This window comes from Ascaphus truei, chromosome 8 (assembly GCF_040206685.1).
Source record: "Ascaphus truei isolate aAscTru1 chromosome 8, aAscTru1.hap1, whole genome shotgun sequence".
Lineage (NCBI taxonomy): Eukaryota > Metazoa > Chordata > Amphibia > Anura > Ascaphidae > Ascaphus > Ascaphus truei.
The window spans coordinates 45,451,468-45,474,531 of record NC_134490.1 but is presented as its reverse complement, the minus strand read 5'-3'; the positions used below and the strand labels follow the sequence as shown (position 1 = coordinate 45,474,531).

At 46.2% G+C, this 23,064-nt stretch overlaps 1 protein-coding gene across 4 annotated transcripts in view; it reads left to right on the top strand.

Annotated features, from left to right (window-relative positions):
* Positions 1 to 23,064, top strand: part of LOC142501662 (uncharacterized) — a 55,273-nt gene that overhangs the window by 5,690 nt on the left and 26,519 nt on the right. Inside the window, exons 1-5 of one of the 4 annotated variants that reach the window (XM_075611810.1) lie at positions 3,826 to 3,986; positions 4,432 to 4,507; positions 9,075 to 13,631; positions 14,672 to 14,735; positions 15,318 to 15,391. In XM_075611810.1, the coding sequence (XP_075467925.1) occupies positions 9,086 to 13,631; positions 14,672 to 14,735; positions 15,318 to 15,391 (4,684 nt within the window). In that variant the 5' untranslated portion in view covers positions 3,826 to 3,986; positions 4,432 to 4,507; positions 9,075 to 9,085. Of the gene's footprint in view, positions 1 to 1,544; positions 1,647 to 3,825; positions 3,987 to 4,345; positions 4,508 to 9,074; positions 13,632 to 14,671; positions 14,736 to 15,317; positions 15,392 to 23,064 lie in introns of those variants that run through there. The other 3 variants (XM_075611811.1, XM_075611812.1, XM_075611809.1) reach the window with 3 other exon arrangements.

Genomic DNA, 23,064 nt, shown 5'->3' with positions numbered 1-23,064 from the left:
GAAATAAAATGGACTGTATGGTGTTAGACAAGACAAAATGCTGAATCAAGTGGTCCGTTACCTGCCGTCCACTTTTATAAGATAAGCATAAATCTGGTGCAATTTTAGAGCAGAACATTGCATTTGATGCAGTATATTAAAGAAACAACTGAGGTGACGTGTTGATAAATGGGTTTCTAAGGGGACTATGTATTAATTGGACATAAAACTTTAATTGCCACTAAGTTAATGCAGTGTTTTTTTCCATCCTGCGTGTGCATCAGATTTGGGAGTGGGAGGATTTCACGTGATACAGATATTATAAAGGAATATATCAAATTGCGTCACTGAAACCATTGTTTTCTGTTTTTGGATTAAACAGCTCTTGTAATTAATGATCTGCGACTCAGAGTTAATCAGTGTTTTAACTAAGTAACTATGCCCCACTTATCAGAGTGTCAAATGCAAAACTTCACCAGATTCATCAAGGAACAGGAATTCCTTAAAAAGCCACCGGGTTATCTAATAATAATAATAATAATATTATTATAATAATAAGCTCGCACTGTTTTTTTTTATTGCAACTGGCTTTTCTCTAGTTTTGCTAAACAGACCACCGTGTGATAAATTGATTAGTATGTTTCTTGCCTGTGAATGCAGCTTTTGGTCCTAGAGGTGCATATTTCCCAATATCTGCTGCCTGTGCCTCGTACACTGAGTGATCACATATCTCCCCATATCTGCTACCTGTGCCCTGTATACAGAGATCACATATCTCCCCATAGTCTGCTGCTACCTGTGCCTCGTAGTAAGTAAACACACATCTCCCCATATCTGCTGCCTGTGCCCCATACACTGAGTGATCACATATGTGCTGCCTGTGCCCCATACACTGAGTGATCACATATCTGCTGCCTGTGCCCCATACACTGAGTGATCACATATCTGCTGCCTGTGCCCCATACACTGAGTGATCACATATCTGCTGCCTGTGCCCCATACACTGAGTGATCACATATCTGCTGCCTGTGCCCCATACACTGAGTGATCACATATCTGCTGCCTGTGCCCCATATACTGAGTGATCACATATCTGCTGCCTGTGCCCCATATACTGAGTGATCACATATCTGCTGCCTGTGCCCCATACACTGAGTGATCACATATCTGCTGCCTGTGCCCCATACACCGAGTGATCACATATCTGCTGCCTGTGCCCCATACACCGAGTGATCACATATCTGCTGCCTGTGCCCCATACACCGAGTGATCACATATTTGCTGTCTGTGCCCCATACACCGAGTGATCACATATCTGCTGCCTGTGCCCCATACACTGAGTGATCACATATCTGCTGCCTGTGCCTCGTACACTGATTGATCACATATCTCCCCAGATCTGCTGCCTGTGCCCCATACACCGAGTGATCACATATCTGCGGCCTGTGCCTCGTACACTGATTGATCACATATCTCCCCAGATCTGCTGCCTGTGCCCCATACACCGAGTGATCACATATCTGCGGCCTGTGCCTCGTACACTGATTGATCACATATCTCCCCAGATCTGCTGCCTGTGCCTTGTAGTGAGTGAGCGGCACTGCTGCCCATCCCCTGCCAGGAATCTGTATCCTTTCACAGCTCTCCTGCCAGAACCCACACAGCAGGTAAGAGAGTGATCCACAAGCAAATCATAAAACTGCTGTAACATTGTATTACATTGTAAAACTCCTAGATCTGGGGGATTAACATGTTCAGTGCTGGACAAGCCTGACGCTGTGAAAATATTCAACTCTTTTGCGACCAAAGTTCATACGCTCCATTATGTTGAAACTCAAGCTGATAATGACACTATAGTAACACACTGTATTATACTGCAGAACGTGGGAGATGGAATTAACATATTCATGCTAAAAATACAAACAGCCTGGTGCCACATTGCGTTGCAGACGCCCGTCAGGTTAACGCACCTAAACGCAAGCCAAAATACAAGTGCAAATTCATAATTTTGTCACAACTAGCGCTGACATATACCGGTGCCAGGCAGCGACTATATATTTCTTAGTTGGCCATTTCCCGGTATGTCTGCGTCAGTATGTGACGAGATGAGGGAATGCTGGAGTAAATCGAAGGCGCTCAGGGCGGAGTTATGTGCGCGTTTTGGGGCAGGTCTACGTATTGAGAAATGTGCGGTTTGCATTGCATTTCTCCCTCACCTTATCGCTGGCGTGTGCAGTGTTTGTGGCGCACAATTCTAGAGCAGTAATGTGTATGCACCAAATTCAACAGTATAATACTCGGAATACATGTTGCGCGAATCACACCAACAAAATACAGATTTATCAGTGCACGAGAATCCGCGCAGACCGACTTGAATCTCTGTGAAACACAGCCCCTTGTTCTTAAAACAAAAATAAGACTCCCTTTAAAACTATATACAGTATATATATATATATATATATATATATATATATATATACAGGCATACCCCGGTTTAAGTACACTCACTTTAAGTACACTCGCGAGTAAGTACATCTCGCTCAATAGGCAAACGGCAGCTCACGCATGCGCCAGTCAGCACGTCCTGAACAGCAATATCAGCTCCCTACCTGTACCGAAGCTGTGCGCAAGCGGGGAGACTATAGAGCCTGTTACACATGTGTTATTTACATCAGTTATGCACGTATATGACGATTGCAGTACAGTACATACATCGATAAGTGGGAAAAAGGTAGTGTTTCACTTTAAGTACATTTTCGCTTTACATACATGCTCCGGTCCCATTGCGTACGTTAATGTGAAGTATGCCTGTATATATATATATATATATATATATATATATATATATATATACAGGCATACCCCGGTTTAAGGACACTCACTTTAAGTACATTCGCGAGTAAGTACATATCGCCCAATAGGCAAACGGCAGCTTGCGCATGCGCCTGTCAGCATGTCCTGAACAGCAATACCGGCTCCCTACCTGTACCGAAGCTGTGCACAAGCGGGGAGACGATAGAGCCTGTTACAAATGCGTTATTTACATCAGTTATGCACGTATATGACGATTGCAGTACAGTACATGCATCGATAAGTGGGGAAAAGGTAGTGCTTCATTTTAAGTACATTTTCGCTTTACATACATGCTCCGGTCCCATTGCGTACGTTAATGTGGGGTATGCCTGTATATATATATATATATATATATATATATATATATATATATATATATATATATATATATATATATATATATTTGAACACTTGGTTTAAGAATTTGGTGTTCTCACAGCACCACTGCTTTTAAAATGGCACTTCAACTAATTCTGTCTCCTATCTCGCTCTGTCCTGCTGTCTTTATCGGTCTATTGTATGTCTTTATTTATATAGCGCCATTAATGTACATAGCGCTTTACAGTGGTAATCATATAAATAATATAATATAAATAACAGGTCATGGGAATAAGTGCTTCAGACAAACGTAACATTTAGGAAGAGTCCCTGCTCCGAGGAGCTTACAATCTAATTGGTATGTAGGAGGAATGTACAGAAACAGTAAGAGGGAATTTTGGTAAGTGCTTCGGCAGGGGCCAAACTTTAGGTCTGTCTTCTTTATGACGGAGAGACAGTCTGCACAACTCTAATCTATGCCTGCTTTCTCATTTCAGACTCTTCTCACTGTCTCTTTGTCTCTCTGTCCTGCGGTCTCTCGACCTGTCCCTGCCTGCCTTCTATGTGATGCCTTTGCTGTGTAGGTGTATCTCGCCTGCTTTCCCTCCCCCACCTGTCTCGCCCTTTCTCTTCCCTCCTTCCCCCCCCTCTCCCCCCCGTGTCTCTGACGTGCTGTGGGTGTCTCCTTCTCACCTGGATAGCTCCATTTCAGGAAATACCTCCATTACCCATAAGAACAGACTGTGACTCTGACATCCGACCTCTGCACTTTGACCCTTCGCCAGGGTCAGGAATGTAAAGCCCCCTTGATTCCCCCCCACAACACCAGCGGACAGGTAAAAAAAAAACTTTAACCTTTTCCCCTTCTCCCCTCTCCCCTCTCCCCGTCTCTCTCGGCATGGGACGCTCCTTTGTGACTGTTACATTGGCCCAAGACAACGGTTAACCTTTTGCGTACCACTGGTGTTTACAACCAGTGTGTGACGTGTGATCGTACCAGGGGTCCCTAAGTGCTACGACCCTTATATAGGATAAATATTGTATACAGTATACAGCTTTGCATGATTTACAGACGACCCTGCCAGGGACTGATATGGTTTAATACTGTGCCCATCCGCAACACCCTGAAATTCAGGGAAACGGGTGTTAGTCTTCTACCTCCCACTTTTTTCTCTCCCACATGGGACACTGACAGCAAAAAGAGGCAGTTACAGTGAGAAGAGGACACACAGGGGACAGGGACACCGGATATGCACTGATTAACTCCTTATCTGCCGACAGACAAGCAACACTTGCATGGTGGTAACATGTGGATTTAGGTAACAGTAACTGCTGGCCGCTGTACAACTGATTGGAGGTTTGTATACCTTGGTATGATCTGTCTCGTGTTATACAAAGCTCGCTGTGGATTGTCTGTGTGCTGTTCCTATCTATCAGTAATGCTTAGTCAGCCTGACCTGGGTGTGTGGAGATTAGACCCATAGCGCTGATTTTTGTTTGTGTCTCCAGAATGACACGTTTGGGATCCATGATTGATAGTCTGTCATTTTTAGTGCCGGGTATGTCCGTGTATATACAGGAAGGGGTGTGTGAGGTGTTAATTGGCTGTGTCTGTTTACTCCACTTACCCACAGCCTCTCCCAGCGCACCCTGTATTCTGACGCTTCTTCAGTTAGGAAGTTGGGGAGAGTTTACCAGTAGGGATTTTTTTAACGTGGTAAAAGTGCTGAACCCCTCTTAATACCAACGGACAGGAGGTGCTACATGTGAGGACCTTAAACCCACTGCACCCTCCAACTTCCATCTGAAAAGCTGTACTTGTAATTTACACACTTGCTAAACTTAATATATGTAGCACCTTTACCCCCACCCTATGTGAGATTGGACCGCTACCTGTATGATTCCTAGTGCTGTGCATAACCGTGAGGCAACAGGAGGGCTCTGAGTTGCTCCGTGATGGTGTTGGGAGAACCAGGACAGGCTTTCAGGGTTCTTTATTCTTGGTTGGCAATGGCCATAGCTTCTTGAGAGTTCTTTTCTTCCTTCCGCTCCCTGCAGTGTTGGAAGAAAGGGTCCACAGATGGGCATTCACTCACCGGAGAGGTGGCAGCAACTGGTAAACCCATCCGGCTGACCGGTCTACGTCCTTAACTCCTCCCGGTTGTGGAGCGGACAAAGACGTTACTCTGATGTCGTCTGGAACAGGGCCGGCCGGCACTTTCCAGGGGAATTCCTCCAGCAGCCCCAGCGCATCGTAGTGCCTCTCGGCGGCTTCCACGTAGGCAGCAGCGTGCGGGCCTCATGTATCTCCTACCGGCGGTGTAGGTATTGGTCCGCAGCCTTCTGTGCTTGGGCCCAGCGTGAATCGCCATCCCAGATCTCCATTGGGCCGCTGACGTCGATCACTGGAACGGCAGGCCGACGTCCGACTCGGGTACAAGGGAGGCCTCGGCAGGTACCTCTGGGATGTCCGTGGTCTCGTCATCAGACTCACTGGCAGCAGCAATCACTTCCACAGGGTTCTCCATCGTGGAGCAGCTTGCTGGAGCAGCAGCAGAACGCTCCTCCCATTATGCGGGTGGGGCTTCTCCGCAAGGCTCCGACTTATGACTGGTTGGCTTGGCTGTCACGCCGGACAAGGTAGCGTACAGCCCCGGTGGCAGGGTGGCTGCAGATAGATTCTGTAACGCATTCACCCTGGCTGTAGGGCCCAGGGGAGAGCCTTTTTTTCGCCCCACTTGGCGCACCGAGCGTAGCTCCATCGTAGGCTCTGCATCAGGATAGTCAGATACCATTTGTAAATCAGAGTAGAACAGTTCGTACACCATTACTAAATAGTGCGAGGTGGCATCGCCCGCGGATCCCTGAGCCAGCGCCGTTAGCTTGCGCACCAGGGTGTATAGTGTCCGCAGCTCTTCGGTACTCATCGCAGGGTTATGCCAGTGGATCCCGTCTGGTCTACGCCGCAGGTATGGAACTCTACAGGCTACGTAGTTAGCCATTTCCTTTAGCTCTCCGCCCGGATGATCGCACAAAGGGCAACCCCTCAGCATGAGACTTCCCTCCTCGTCTTTTATCACCAGAACTCCACCAGTGAGTTTGTAGATAGTTCCTTCATTAGCATCCATTTTGTTTTAGTACAGCAGCTCTGCACATATGGTCTGTAGCTCTTTCAAAGTACACGTGTGTATGGCTTCTCACATGGGCACACCCAGCTCCTCCCCCTGGTGAACCCAATGTCCAATCCAGAAGCAAGAAGGGGGCACGGCTTCGGCATTTCACACCGATCCTGTGAATTGTGCAAAGGCTTGCAATGGCATACAACTTCTGCAAACATCCATGCGGTCCCTGGTTCTAGTGGGAACCGTCATTTTAGTGTGGATACAGTCCATGCGGATTCTGTTTTGGGTGGGTAAACGCCATTTTGTGGTAGCACGTTGTCCTGAGTCCCCGTTTTTGGTTGGACCCCCTTCTGGCCTTGCTGTAGGTGTTTTCCTACAGTGTCCCTGGGCAGGCAAAACCCCTTTTTAGCACACTGCACACGCTGACTGTCAGTCCCAGTTTTACTGTGATATTCTGTGTTTGAAGCTGCTACTAGCATGACGATAACTCCTCAAACGGAGGTTCTGGCAACCCTGCTTCAAGATCCCCCTCCATCAGACGCTATCCAACCATGCTTTACCCCCACCTGTTGAACCCTGACACTATAGTCCCTTTCCGGGGCTCTCAAAACACCCTTTTCAGATGCCCTATAAGCCAGTCCGCAGGATGACTAAAAACTGAACATGTAGCTTGTTGCTCCAACACAGGACAACCTTTGCTCCAACAGAGGACATCCTTTGCTCCAACACAGGACATCCTTTGCTCCAACACAGGACATCCTTTGCTCCAACACAGGACATCCTTTGCTCCAACACAGGACATCCTTTGCTCCAACACAGGACATCCTTTGCTCCAACACAGAACATCCTGTGCTCCAACACAGAACATCCTGTGCTCCAACACAGGACATCCTTTGCTCCAACACAGGACATCCTTTGCTCCAACACAAGACATCCTTTGCTCCAACACAGGACATCCTTTGCTCCAACACAGGACATCCTTTAGTTCCCTGGCGGGGAAGTTATGCCCCTGTTTTGGCAGGCAGGCGTCACCTAGAGCTACACCTGGCCCCCTCCATCCTTAGTACTGAGACTGAGAGTGTGCTTGCTTCCTATGGTTTGCTTCTGCTGTGAAAACCTGTCCTGATGAGATGAATCTCAGCAGTGCCTCCATTTGTAGCACCTTTACCCCCACCCTATGTGAGATTGGGTCGCTACCTGTATGTTTCCTAGTGCTGTGTATACCTGTGAGGCAACAGGAGGGCTCTGAGTTGCTCCGAGTTGGTGTGGGGAGAACCAGGACAGGCTTTCATGGTTCTTTATACTCGGTTGGCAGTGCCTCCAGTCAGCGAGGATCCTGGAGGGCAACCAGGATGATCCATGCTGACACTTCTCTTGTGACCAAGGCAGTGATCCACACACAGTAGATGGTTCAACTGATGTTTATTGCATTGCAATCCCTTTGTATAAGGCCTTACAGGCCCCATCCAGATCCTTATTCTAGATGGTGCAGAGGACACACCTGGTTGTTGCTAGGCCCGCCCCTGGATACAGTAAGTGTATCCAAGGCTGCAATAGCAAACTAGGCCTTCATGAGGCATTAATCCCTCCAGTGCCTGTCCCTAGCAGGACTTATACTGTTAGGGACCAAAGGAAGAGGTAGCGACCGGAGGCTATGCTACATACATATAAAAAACAATACAATACAGGAGTAATAGGCTCTGATATAAGAGGCCAAGAACTTTCCTGTTTGCAGCATTTGTTAAAGACTTTCCCCAGCAATTGAAGTTGAGCTGGGTGTGCAGGGAAGGGGGTTTGCACGGGCAGAGAAGGCGGGTGGGCACAATACCTCAATAATATTACATCAGGATATGTCACCTTGCTATGGTTAAACGGTACTCACTCCTAAAGGTCCAGCAATACATCAGCCTTCTCTGGCACTATAGGGGTTACAGAAAATATCTATAGTACTGCTATTTTTGCCATTGTATCCTCAGATCCTTCTCACTGTGACTGTCACCTTTCTCTGTCCCTTTATTCTTCTTCTCGCATTGACAATGCCATTTCTCTGTCAGTCGGACCTACCATATCACACGCTCCAAGTCAGAGCCTATTGCTCTTTATCAAAGTCTACCGGCTGCAAAACAGATACAAAAATTGGTAGTTCAGAAAACAGCATCAGATTGAAAACAATACGATTTATTTCATTCATAGATCCGGTGAACATATGTCTGTTTTATTATTGTTAATATTATTTGCATCAGTGTTGGTCAATTTTACAGCTGAGGAACTTTAATAAATAATACTGTATAAATTTGTGTGACCTGAAATTAATATACATACAAATGATGATGATTAAGGCTGCTCAGAAAGCGATAGATGTGTACATACCTATATGTATATTAATTTATACCGTTGTGTATAATTACCTCCCCCCCCCCCTTAATAAAGGTTAAATACAGTGCCAGGAATGACCTGGTATTATCCCTGGTTGTGTAACAAACCTGCATGAAACACACTTACTAAAATATGTATCACTTGTGCTGCAGCAGAACAGAATATTTAATAACAAGGGTGGCTCCCTCTTCATCCCCTGAAGACTGGAGAATTGGGTTGCTAGAGATTGCTCTGTTATACACTGCACACATGCCTGGCAGGGAAGGGGGTATCTGCTCCTTGCTTCTCCCTATAATGAACACTTCTCTCTCTCCTATCCCATTCTCTCCTGTCTCACTCATATCTCCTATCCCGTCCTCTCCTCTCTCACTCTCTTCTCCCCTCTTTCACTCTCTCCTCTCACTCACTCTCCTGTTTTTATTTTAGATGGAGTGATCATGGAAGGGGCAATAAAAGATAAAAGGTCACAGGAGAGTAAAGGCGACAGGCGCAAGCGCAGAAAACAGAAGAGAGACAACCGCGAGCGAAATGTGACCGTGCCAAGTCGAGGCACGGAAAAGACAACTGACAGGGATTGTAAAGATGAGACATCCATAGAATCTGGAGACAACCCACAGGTTGAGAGAGAGCAGGTCTCTGATGGCTGCAGTGGGGATACCAGGACTGAGGCTTGTGGGACTCCCTATAATAACGAGATGAGTGGACATGGATCAAATGGCAGCTCTCCAACCAGTGATAAAAGAGATGGATTACATGGCCCCATCTTAGTGAGCAAGGAGGAGACCGCAAGTGAAGAGATAGAGACAGCTAGGAATGAGAGAGATACAGCTAGTGAAGAGAGAGATGCAATCAGTGAGGAGGAAGAGACAGCTACAAATGAGAGAGAGGTGGACATTAAAGAGAGAGAGGCAATACCTGAGGAGAAAGAGACTGCTGGGAATGAGAAAGAGACAGACATTGGAGAGCTACAGAGTGACAGAGGGACAGCTAAGGAAGAGCTTGAGAGAGTCAGTGAGGAAAGTGAGGGTTGGGAGACAGCCAGTGAGGACAGTATTGCACTACAGGAAGAGAGAGAGACAGTGAGTACCAATGAGCTACAGACAATCAATGAGGAGAGAAAATCAGACAAGGAAAAAACAGCGGGTGGAGAGATAAAAGCCCACTCTGAGCTGAGCGAGACACCCACTGAGGAGAAAGAGACTGACGACAAAGGAATGGTCAATGATGAGACTATCAAAGTGCAGTTAGAGACTAACAATAAAGATACAGTCAGTGGAGAGAGAGCGCTACACTATGATGAGTCAGTCAATGGGTATAAAGATATAACCATACTGGAGAAAAAGACAGGCAATAAAGAAAAAGAGACTGACAATAAAACATTAAGATGGGAGAGAGAGATGCCCACAGAGGGGATAAAGACAACCAGTGAAGATAGAGAGACAGCAAGAAATAAGATAGATACAGACAATATGAAGACAGCAATCAAGGACATAGAGACACCCAATGAGGAAACAGAGATAGCTGGTGAGGGGGCAGAGAAAGTAATTGAAGCTGACAGTGACAAGACAGGTAAGGACCAGAGAGAGACCAACACAAGAGAGGTTACTATTGGGGACAGAGAGATAACTATAGTAGGGGGAGATTCATTCCGAATGATACAAAAACCAAACAATAGTGAGAGAGAGACAGACGATGAACAGACAGCTGGTGAGGAGAGAGAGACAGACGATGAACAGACAGCTCGTGAGGAGAGAGAGACAGACGATGAACAGACAGCTGGTGAGGAGAGAGAGACAGACGATGAACAGACAGCTGGTGAGGAGAGAAAGACAGAGAATGAAAAGACAGCTGGTGAGGAGAGAAAGACAGACAATGAAGAGACAGCTGGTGAGGAGAGAAAGACAGATGATGAACAGACAGCTGGTGAGGAGAGAAAGACAGACAATGAAAAGACAGCTTGTGAGGAGAGAAAGACAGACAATGAAAAGACAGCTGTTGAGGAGAGAAAGACAGACAATGAAGAGACAGCTGGTGAGGAGAGAAAGACAGACAATGAAGAGACAGCTGGTGAGGAGAGAAAGACAGACAATGAAGAGACAGCTGGTGAGGAGAGAAAGACAGACAATGAAGAGACAGCTGGTGAGGAGAGAAAGACAGACAATGAAGAGACAGCTGGTGAGGAGAGAAAGATAGACAATGAACAAACAGGTGGTGAGGAGAGAAAGACAGACAATGAACAGACAGCTGGTGAGGAGAGAAAGACAGACAATGAACAGACAGGTGGTGAGGAGAGAAAGACAGACAATGAACAGACAGGTGGTGAGGAGAGCGAGACCGACAATGAACAGACAGGTGGTGAGGAAAAAGAGACAGACAATGAAGAGACAGGTGGTGAGGAAAAAGAGACAGACAATGAAGAGACAGGTGGTGAGGAAAAAGAGACAGACAATGAAGAGGGCCTCTTTGTGGATATAGAGACAAATAAAACCACAGAGAATTCAGAAATACTAAATGAACATACCAAGGCGTTGGGTGAGTTGAAATATTCAGATAACCAAGAGAAAGAGAGAGCTACTGGAATAAGAGAGCAAGCATGGGAAGGAAGGGAGACAGACAAAAAGGAGACTGCAAATGAGGATACAGAGACTGCATGCAGTGAAAAAGAGAGCCACAATGAAAACATAGCAGATGAGAGAAAAATAGACATAGCTGCAACAGACACGCCAAGTGAGGAGAAAGAGACCGTCTTGAAAGGGTCAATCAATGCGGTAAGAGAGGCAGAAGCAGTCAATGAGAACAGAGAGGCAGAAAGTGAGATATTTGATGAAGAGAGAGAGGAAGCTAGTGGGGAAAAAAGGACAGCCGGTGAAAAGACAGAGAATGAAGAGATTTCTAAATGCAATGAAATAGAAGTCACTGAGGAGAGAGAGACAGGCAGTGAGGAGATAGAAACACCTGATTGTGTGAAAGAAACATCCTGTGAGATAAGAGAGAGAGATATGGAGAAAAGTGGGGTGCTTTTTGATGGAATAAAGGCACACATTGTGAGAGAGTATGAAGAAGGGGAGACAGAGCGCAATCAGACAGTCAGTGAAGAGATAAGGAAATCAAGTAAAGACTGTGAGAAAGGAGAGGTTATGAATGAAGGGACAGCCAGTGAAAAGAGAGAAGAGACTAGTGAGGAGATGTGGCTGAAAAAAGAACAGATGCGAATAGAAAAGACGGCTAACACAAAAATACATGAGGCTATTGATGCAGACAGAGCAAAGACTTTGGGTGAAGAAGCTCCTAACTCTGACCCTACTATGCTGAGAGAGACTGTTCATTTGGGGGTGTCTGACCCCTCTCTGCAGTATGAGACTTCTTTGATAGGTCTTGATCACCAATCACAAGAGCAGCAGAGCTGTGAGATCTTCATAGACTCAATTAATGGACAGTCTCTGAGTGAACTCCAGTTCCAGCACACAGACTTCATCTCTCAGGAACAAGGCAATTTGAGTCACATCAAAGACATCCTCATTCCCAGTCACCTGAGAAAACCAGCAGGGCTTCAGAGAGCTATATACTATGGGGGGAAAGCCGCAGCAGTGATAGATCAAAGTATACCCAGTCACTCACCTTTGTATCAAGACCAAGAAGACTTTCCTCTGGAAGTACATGGGTGGTCAGAGGATACAAGGGCTTCCCCAGATGGTTCTAAGATCAATGAAACTCCAAGAAGAGATGTTATGCCTGAAGGAGATGGAGACAGTGATGGACTATGTGGCAGCATAGATGGCATTTCCTTTCAAAAGACAACAGGGGACTTCTTGAAAGAGATAGCAGAATGTTGCTCACAAATGAGAACAGACAGCTCCTCACAAGAGACAGTAATCAGTTCTCAGACAGCGGGTAACTTGCCTTTTGAAGACTTATCGCATGTCCTGGATAAGGACAGAATGGTCACTGTTTCTGAACTGAGAGATGATACAGATAACATGAAAGACACATGGGGGTCCAATAATATGGCCATACTGCTAACAAGAGAACATAATGACATGGACCCCTATCCAAGCCCTCACTGGGGAGTAAGGAGCAGCTCCCTGAAATTAGACTCTCATCCTGAAGGATCTATCCAGGGTGGCAGAGTACGGAACCTGACCCCTCCCTGTGAGAACAGAGAGAGCTTCCCTGCTCCTCTCACTAAAGCCTCACAACCAACTTTAAGAGAGAATATGAGCATGGATCCCACAATTGGGCAGAAAGATGGTGATAACAGCACAGTATTCATTGATAGAGTTGCTGGAAATGCAGCACCAGAAAAAGAGTTCCATTTCGGCCCTGTTCAGTTTTTTAATCCCATCCTACTTCTGGGGCAAAGCCCAGAGGAGCCTGGTTTCTACAATGATGGCAGAATTGCACAGCACTTGCGGGTCAATAAAAAAGAGGACAGCGTTCGCTTGCCACCCAAACAGACCATTGGTGTGAGCCAGTCTGGCAGTGTCTCTGGGGAATTGGAGTCCTCCCATTCATCTCTTGTATATTCTAAAGTTGATGACATGGCTACCGGGAATCAACCCTCAGCTCAGCCCTTTACTCCTGTGTGGCTGGCTCCCCGACGGTCACGCCCTGAAAGTGACTCAGATAGAGCTTCTAGAGTGAGGGATTCTCAAGACCCTGAGATATCTCCGAAACTGACAGACAACTCTCTGGTAAGACGAGCCACCATAAGACATAAGAAAAGCACTCGTCAAGTGCCCGGTGAAGCTGGTAAGAGGCAAACTACTATGATTTCCTCTACTTTGGCACAAGAAAATTCAACAGAGCCCAGAAGAAGTGACCTGCAGAAGACCCACTCACATCTGGCAGGCACCAAGGTCCAGTCTTCAGGTTCCTCACAAACCAAGTCATTGTTTCGGCAGCAAAAGTTTTCAGAGGAAGCAGAGAAGATATTTGCTGAGTCTGAACACCCCAGAACTAAGTCTTTCATGGAAAAACTTGTTGGTAGGTGGGAGTGGAAAGGGATGGAGAAGGGTTTCCCTATGAATCAAAACTCTCAAGATCAGGGTAGGGCAATTCACCCTGCAATGTGTCAGCACAGCAAACATCCCATCTTGGGAAAAGCATCCAGCTGGCCTGGAAAATCTGAGTTTAGCTCTCCGGGGAACCCAGCAGCTCCAAGCAGTGAGTCTACAAGCCAGGAAGAACTAAGGGACTCTGCGGAGTCAATGGGGAACTGGAAGCGAAAGGCCCTCAGACGTCCCTCCAGTGCATTAGGGAGCTCACAAGGTGCTTATGCCTTTGTGTCACAGCAGAAGTCTTATCGTACTAAAGCCTGGGGATGCAAGAACTTTAGCAAATGGGAAAAGGATTGTTTTTAAGAGCTTAAGCTGTGCACAGAAGCTGCAGGGGAAAAAACTGGGGATGGGAGGCAGTTTAGCTTTGTAGATTGAAGTGCAACGGCTGGATTGGATGTTGACTCAAATTGTTGGCTATTGGCGGATCTTAACATGCATGACATGATGCAAAATAATGGCCTGCTAGCATAAACGTGCTGAATCTGGAATGTGTGAGTGCAAATAAAGTTACAGCATTGGGTGCAGGTAGTCTTTGGATTGCTTGAAATGTACTACAGCTTTGGTTGTGTTGGGGTGCTAGATGTAGGATGCACTAGATTGTATGTGGCAAGGCATATTGACTGCTGGAAGTATTAGCATGCTTGGTGAAGGTGTTAGAGTGATAGTACTAGTATGTGTGTTATGCAAGTGTCTGTATGGCAGGTACAGGAATTAACAAATCGCATGGCTACTGCCAGGGCTATTAAAATGCTGGCTGTAATTTGAGTTGCTCAGACGCTCTGCATGTGGGGAAATAGTGTTGCATTGGCAGTGGGGAGCACACTGAAAGCCCTGCCTGCTCAAACCCCAAGAGATCCTATTTATGTAATAAATACATAGATAGGTCCCCTTGATTGGTCACTAATTGCAACTGTCCCTGGTATGTGATTGGTTCTGATTTGTGATTGATGTTTTGTATCACCACAGAGGTGGAAGAAGAGTCCACTGGAAAGGAGGAAGTTTCCAGAAGCTCAGAGTCAGTCACCCTGAGGTAAGCCAACCAGGGACATACAAAGCCTGTGGCAGAATACATGGGAAGTTTTACTGACTTCCCAACAGGTAACCAGCCTTGGTGTTTTCACATCTAAATACTTACAAATGTGCAACAATATATGTCAGGGAGGGAGGGTCAGACTGATGTTGGGATGCAGAACATTTGAGGTGATACATTTTTTTAGATAATTATGTCCAATTCTGGGTGGTGAATGACTAGGGAGAGTTGAGGACAATATGTATGTCTAGTTCAGTATGTGCTGCTTGTAACAGAAACCATTTGGGACTCTGGGATACTTTAGTTTAAGGAGATACTATAGATAAGATGCAGGAGAGTGGCATTCCATATATAAATATGTTTCTGCATAGGTGACGATACTAAGAGGTTGGTGAGCACAGCTCCTGAGGAGAAAGTATTCTTCATTTCCAGCAGAGGGGCAGAAAAATTGTACCGACAAAAATTGCCATAGTTTTTCTTTTAATTTCTTGTTCGTCTATTTTTTACTTGCTCCATCTTTGTTTTATTTCTGCTATCTTCCTCTTTCAACTCAACTGCATGACTGCTCCATGATTCTTTCAGACAGAAGCATGCCCCAAACATCTCCGACGCATTACGCAGTCTCCACCGCCGGCGCTCCAAGCTCATCCACTCGTGTGAGTAAACCTGTCCTCTTGTACCCTTCACTGCTCTCACCTAATTTAGTCACACACAGATCACACCTGTGCACCTGGTATTTCCTCATTGATCGAGCTCACAGCTGAGTTGTTATACCTCATTCCTCCATACCTCCAAAGGGCATTACTTCTTTGTATCATCTATTGTAATGAGTTATTACACATGATCTGTGACGACCGCCCATTGCTTTATGAATTGTCACATTATGGCAAAAGGATACTGGGTGGATTTGGTTACGGGTGTAGCACACTTAACCATGACCATTTGGAGTAATGTCAATAACTCAACCTAGGACCTTACCACCTAACCCAAACCACTAACTTTAATCCTAACCTTAATCCTAAAAAAAACTAATCCCCAATCCTACCCTTATCCATAATATTCCTTATCGATCCATATCAATATCGATCTGTCTCATTCCTTTTGGTTACTATATGAAGGAAGACCTAATTTCCTCACCTATGCTTCAGAACCGAGAGGAACCTTTCCTCTGCCAGGTACACTGAAGCCTTGTGACTGGATACTACACCATCTGCACCGTTTGCAGCAGACTTCCCAGGAAGCTTTCACGCCCTGCAACTGTTATCTTCGATCTTTGATGAACTTTATCAGGCCTGGAAGACGAACGAAATGAAACATAACGCATGCCAGGTTTCAAATCCTTTGTTTCAATTTATTACTCATAGGGTAATGACTTTTATACAGAAAAAAAAGATATTGGTTAGAGGCGTAACATAGGCGTAACATAGGCGTATCCTAGGTGTAACATAGGCGTATCCTAGGTGTGTCTTGGGCGTAGCTTTGATTAGAGGCGTGATTTAGGGGCAGGACATATTAGTGGCGTGACTTTTGGGGCGTGTCTTTTACAATACAAGCAATTGTCTGAATACATAGCTTATTCATTGTCTGTTATCAAAAGAGACCTTGAGTCTTTAGCAACTATATTACACTATTTTGCTTCTTGCAGAGAACCATTCTATTATATTCTAACTAAAACATCAGGAAAATGACAACACAAAAGTATCTTAGCAATATCCTTAGCAGGAAGAAAAGAAGTATAATTTTGCAGAAACTGAGTGCGTTAGGAATTCTATTTCAGCAAAAGGCTGACTACAGAATCTTAACTAGTTATGACCAGACAAAATGGAAGCTTAACATGAGTGCAGATTCTGGCCTGACATATTGGTCCTAACAATTCCCTCCTTTTTGTTCTCTAAAAGAACAAATACCTTTACTAGGTACGCTTCTCTATGACTATAGCCTTATGGGGACCAATAGTATCATAGACTCTGTTCATGGCCACATATGAATTATTAGTTGCATACATGGCGTGAGATGAACCTGAAGGTTTCCTTGAGACAAATGAAAGCATTGCACACTTAGCACAGTGAAAAATAACAAAAATTGCTGCGATTATACTAATCACTACAATAAAACCATAGAGAATTTTCATACCCAATTCTCTGATCCAACTAGTGAGTCCTGACATCCAATTTAAACTAAGGCCTGAGGATTCTTTACGCATCCTTGCCTGAATTTCCTGTAACTTATCCATATCTTTATGAATAGCGCCAGACTCATCTTCAATATAGGCATAGCACTTCTGTCCTACAAGTTTACAAACACCTCCTTTTGAGGCTAGCAGATAATCAAGAGCCATTCTATTCTGTAATAATACTGTTTGGATCTGCTCTTGTTCATTAGTCAGACGGATAATAGCATCACTTGTCTGATTAAGAGCATCATCAATATTTACCATAAGATCACTTGATTTAGAATAGAGATCCAAAACACCTAAACTAGGTCTAAAAACCCTAGCTGCAATGCGAGTTGGACTAATGGTCCTGGTCAGATCTTTTCGATTTCTCAGCTTCCCTTGGGGTAACGTGTCAGATACATAGAAAGTGGGAACAATGAAACCCAGATAACAAAGGGCAGTGTGATTGCAGGGTACAATCTTAGTGGCCCACATGCCACACAACCAATATATATATATATACTAGCTGAGAGCCCCGGCGTTGCCCGGGATGTTTGTGGTGTGGGTGTGGCATTTGGGTGGGGAGTGGTCCACGCGGCCCATGTGCGGTGGTAGTGCTGCTGTGGCTGTACTGATGGTGATTGTATTGGTGTGCTGATTTGGGAGGGTTTGGTGCTGATGTGGGGGTGCGGATGTGGGTGTGCCGATGGGGGAGGTGCAAAGGTGGCGATGTGTGGGTGCTGATGGTGTTGATGGGGGCTGGGAATGGTGGGGAGGCGAGAATGCCAGTGTGCTGGGGGGGCATGGGATACCGGTGTGCTGATGTGGTGGTGCTGGGGTGTGTGTGTATACATGTTTGTGTGTATACATTGTATGTGTGTGTGTGTATACATGTGTGTGTGTGTGTATGTGTACGTGTGTATACACGTGTGTGTGTATACACGTATGTGTGTGTATACACATGTGTGTGTATACACGTGTGTGTGTGTGTATACACGTGTGTGTGTATACACGTGTGTGTGTGTGTATACACGTGTGTGTGTGTGTGTGTATACACGTGTGTGTGTATACACATGTGTGTGTGTGTATACACGTGTGTGTATACACATGTGTGTGTATACATTGTGTGTATGTATATATTGTGTGTGTGTATACGTGTGTGTGTATACACGTGTATACATGTTTGTGTGTGTGTATACATGTTTGTGTGTATACATTGTATGTGTGTGTGTGTATAAGTGTGTGTGTGTGTGTGTGTATACATGTGTGTGTGTGTATACATGTGTATGTGTGTATACATGTGTGTGTGTATACATGTGTGTGTATATACATGTGTGTATACACATGTGTGTGTGTACACGTGTGTGTGTGTGTGTGTACACATGTGTGTGTGTGTACACATGTGTGTGTACACATGTGTGTGTACACATGTGTGTGTACACATGTGTGTGTATACACATGTGTGTGTATACACATGTGTGTGTGTGTATACACGTGTGTGTGTGTATACACGTGTGTGTGTGTATACATGTGTGTGTGTGTATACATGTGTGTGTGTGTATACATGTGTGTGTATACATGTGTGTGTGTGTATACATTATGTGTATGTATACCTGTGTGTATACGTGTGTGAGTGTATACGTGTGTGTGTATGTGTACATGTGTGTGTGTGTATGTCTCCATGTGTGTGTGTGTATGTCTCCATGTGTGTGTGTGTGTATGTCTCCATGTGTGTGTGTACGTGTACATGTGTGTGAGTATACGTGTACATGTGTGTGTGTGTACGTGTCTACGTGTACATGTGTGTGTGTGTGTGTACGTGTACATGTGTGTGTGTGTGTGTGTGTGTGTGTGTACGTGTCTACGTGTACATGTGTGTGTGTGTCTACGTGTACATGTGTGTGTGTCTACGTGTACGGGTGTGTGTGTCTACGTGCGTGTGTGTACGTGTGTGTGTACGTGTGTGTGTGTGTGTGTGTGTACGTGTGTGTCTACGTGTGTGTCTATGTGTGTGTGTGTCTACGTGTGTGTGTTTGTGTCTACGTGTTTGTGTATACGTGTGTGTGTGTATACGTGTGTGTGTGTCTACGTCTGTGTGTGTGTGTGTGTGTCTACGTGTGTGTGTGTGTGTGTCTACGTGTGTGTGTGTGTGTCTGAGTCCCTGGGTGTCCTTTGGCCCGTGACTCCGCCTCAGGGAAGGGGGGGGAGGTGGTGGGAAGGGGGGGGGGGTGGGGGGAGGTGGTGGGAAGGAGGGGGGTGGGGGGGAAGGGGAGGTGGGGGGGAGGTGGTGGGAAGGGGAGGGGGTGGGAAGGGGGGGGTGGGGGGGAGGGGGTGGGAAGGGGGGGGGTGGGGGGAAGGGGGGGAGGTGGTGGGGAGTTGGGAAGGGGGGTGGGGGAGGTGGGAAGGGGGGTGGAGGTGGTGAGGAGGTGGTGGGAGGTTGTAAGGGGGGGTGAAGGTGGGGGTGGAGGGGAGGTGAAGGGTGGGGGTGGAGGGGAGGTGAAGGGGGGGGGTGGAGGGGAGGTGAAGGGGGGGGGTGGAGGGGAGGTGAAGGGGGGGGGTGGAGGGGAGGTGAAGGGGAGGTGAAGGGGGGGGTGGAGGGGAGGGTGGAGGGGAGGTGAAGGGGGGGGTGGAGGGGAGGTGAAGGGGGGGGTGGAGGGGAGGTGAAGGGGGGGGTGGAGGGGAGGTGAAGGGGGGGGTGGAGGGGAGGTGAGGGGGGGGAGTGGAGGGGAGCTGAAGGGGGGGGTGGAGGGGAGGTGAAGGGGGGGTGGAGGGGAGGTGAAGGGGGGGTGGAGGGGAGGTGAAGGGGGGGTGGGGGGGGTGAAGGGGAGGTGGGGGTGAAGGGGATGTGGGGGGTGAAGGGGAGGTGGGGGGGGGGTGAAGGGGAGTGGAGGTGAAGGGGGGGTGGAGGGGAGGTGAAGGGGGGGTGGAGGGAGGTGGAAGGGAAGTGGAGTGAGGGGAGGTGAGGGGTGGGTGAGGGGAGGTGAGGTGAAGGGGGGTGAGGGGAGGTGAAGGCCGCTCCCTCACCCGTGCGGCCGCTCACTCACCCGTCCGGCAGCTCCCTCACCCGTCCGGCCGCTCCCACGTGGATCTGAGGCAGGAGGCAGCTTGTTGTGGCCGCACCCCCGCTGTGTCCCGGGCGCTCGCTCGCTCCGCTGACTGTAGCGGCGCCGGGGGTGGGGGTGGGGGTGGAGGGGAGGTGATTTGAAGGGGGTGAGGGGTGGGTGAAGGCCGCTCACTCACCCGTCCGGCCGCTCCCACGTGGAACTGAGGCGGGAGGCAGCTTGTTGTGGCCGCTCCCCCGCTGTGTCCCGGGCACTCGCTCCTCCGCTCACTGTAGCGGCGCCGGGGGGGGGGGTTTGAAAGCGCGGGAGACACGGGGAGAGGAGGACGTGCGCGCCGGTGTGGAGGCTGATTTCGGGGAGGAAGAGGCGGAGGCTCCGGCGGGTATGTGAGCCCCCCCCCCCCCCGGGTTATACAATGCTGCTAATGTACACCCCCCCCTACTGTGTGTGTGTGTGTGTGTGTGTCCCTGTGTGTGTGTGTGTGTGTGTGTGTGTGTGTGTCCCTGTGTGTGTGTTTGTGTCCCTGTGTGTGTGTTTGTGTCCCTGTGTGTCCTTTGGGCCGTCTCTCCGCCTCAGGCCAATGAGAGGTGTGCGGGGGCGGCCCAAGGGACCAATGAGATTTCCCCTAGGGACACCGGACATCCAGCATGCAGGCAGGCAAACATACAGTGCTTTCACTAATATAGTATAAGATATATATATATATATATATATATATATATATATATCATTAAATATTTCTATAGATTAGACAATGGCTTACATCTCAATATGTCACATAATCTAAGGGTCAGCTATTTGTGAGAATTGGTGGGGGCTAATTTCTGCTAAGAGCGACTGCACAAACATTCTTCTTGCACACATCTTTCATACTGCATTTACTCAGAATGGCAAAACGGACCAAGATGGCTGCTATGGTCAAAATGGCTGACTTGTGATCCTTTCCTTGTGGTTGACTCACGTCCCTTTGTGACCTCCCACCTTCCTCATATCCAGTCTTCTCAGTCCCCCCATATCCTTAAGAGACAGTCTATTTAAAGAACAGAACAGTTAATCGTTTCATAGTCCTGATGGACCAAGATGTCCAAGTTGTGCATAACTTCATTCCTTTCTTATCCAGCCATTATATCAGCCCAGTTGATTTCTTCTTCGGTCTCTTCTTCTGTGGGACTGGCGACATCATCACCGCAGAGAGGCATAGCGTCGGTGGGGGTTGCAACGCACTTCTGGATCAGAGTTTTGCTGTACTTAATACATAGAGAGCAATGAGTAGGACAAACACACACATACAAAAACATTCGCTAGCTTCGCTCAAAGCAAATCAATCCAACCACCAAGTCCCCATGGTCCCTAAATCCTGGATAAATACACAACATTGCGCTTTAACTAGGGCGCATACATGCCCCTCCTTTTGAGGCTAAAATATAGTCTAGAGCTATTTTATTCTGCGGAGCCATTAATTTAAACTAAACCTATTCTTGGTTAAGTGAGTAAATGTCTGTGGTTGTATGATTTAGGATATCCCTGTAAACCTGTCATACAGTAACCCAACTCCTACATTTGGGAATAAATTCCCTGAAACTTATTCTTCCCATAAACTACTTTTTAGCACTTATGTATTGGGTGTCTCTCTTTTGTTTCTAACTCTACCTGTGAGCAATTAACATAACCATGTGTTTGACTGAAAAAGCATTCTCCCACCGGGATATCATTCTTCAGGAAGATTCTATTAACCTATAAATCCAAACAAAATAAACAAAGTTAAACAAATAATACCTTATACTATTTTGTCATCCTTATGGGACGCCACTTACACAAACATAATGGAGCATACATTGTAACTGAAAAATAATAAAAACCTGTAAAAAATAAAAAGTTCAAAGTTCGTGTGTTGAGGCCTGGACATTTTTGCCTATGACCTTTCTCCCTTGACGATTAGTGGTCAGAGAGTATTGTGTCCATCAAAACACTTATTTGCAGGTGCTATGTCTTTGTCTTTATTAGCTGTTTGTGCATAGGCTGGCACTATTTTGACGTGCGTGATGTGTATCCATGATGATAAGAAATTTTTACTGCAATGCTGGTGATGAGTAGTATTTAAATGGCCTTTTCATCTGGGATGAAGAGCGTGCTTGTGTAGAAAATGCTTGACCATTAACCCGTCTCGCGTAGGTGCACTTTCAGCTTTAACCTGTGCCTAGAGAGACTCAAAAATATATATTAGTTGCATGCAATACGTATTAATTGTTTTATTACCAATAACATGGTCCTTAATTCGTTACTTTGAACTACTGATGGTCATAACTCATCCCATAAGTGTCTCATAGGGAGAGAATTTATACCTAGAAATAAATTCTTGTATTAATATGGTTACTACTATTATCAGCATCCACAATATTAAACAGAGATATTCCCTATTAACGCTCCTCAAATTTTAAACTAAGCAACCAATATGGACTTGACTTTGCTACAATCCAAGTTCCTAAAACTTGGTACCTCAGCCTGTGCCAAACCAATTGCTTCCATAATCAACTCTATCCTGTCTGCAGGCCATATCCCTAAGACCTGGAAAACCGCTAGAGTTGTCCCAATCTTCAAAAATGGGGACAAAAACACTGTCTCAAACTACAAATCAATCTCTCTTCTCCCAATACACACTTACTCTCATTCATACCTAACTGCCATCTGCCATTTTCTCTGATGCAAATGGTGTCAACCTTTTAGTCATTTAATACTAACTAACCTTAAAACTCGCCCCACAAATCAAGCATCCCAACAGCCTGCACTCATGGCTATTGTCCCACACCCACAGTCACTCCTGGCTTTCACCTCAAACACTCCACTGTAACTATTCTGCTAAAAATGTGAAATGCCTTGTATATAATATATATCCTGTTCACTTATGCAATTATATATCCCCTGTCCTTTAAAGCTGCAGTTCAGTCTATATCCTGCATGTGTGTTTTTTTTAATAAATCAGTTCTGTAGTAAGAAATAATACTTTTAGCATTTTCTGTTTTTAAAAAAACAACTTTGAAAGACCAGTTTTCTTGTATTCTATTTTAACAAGCATTTGCTAAGGCACCGCCCCTTCATGTCCTGTCACAAACCC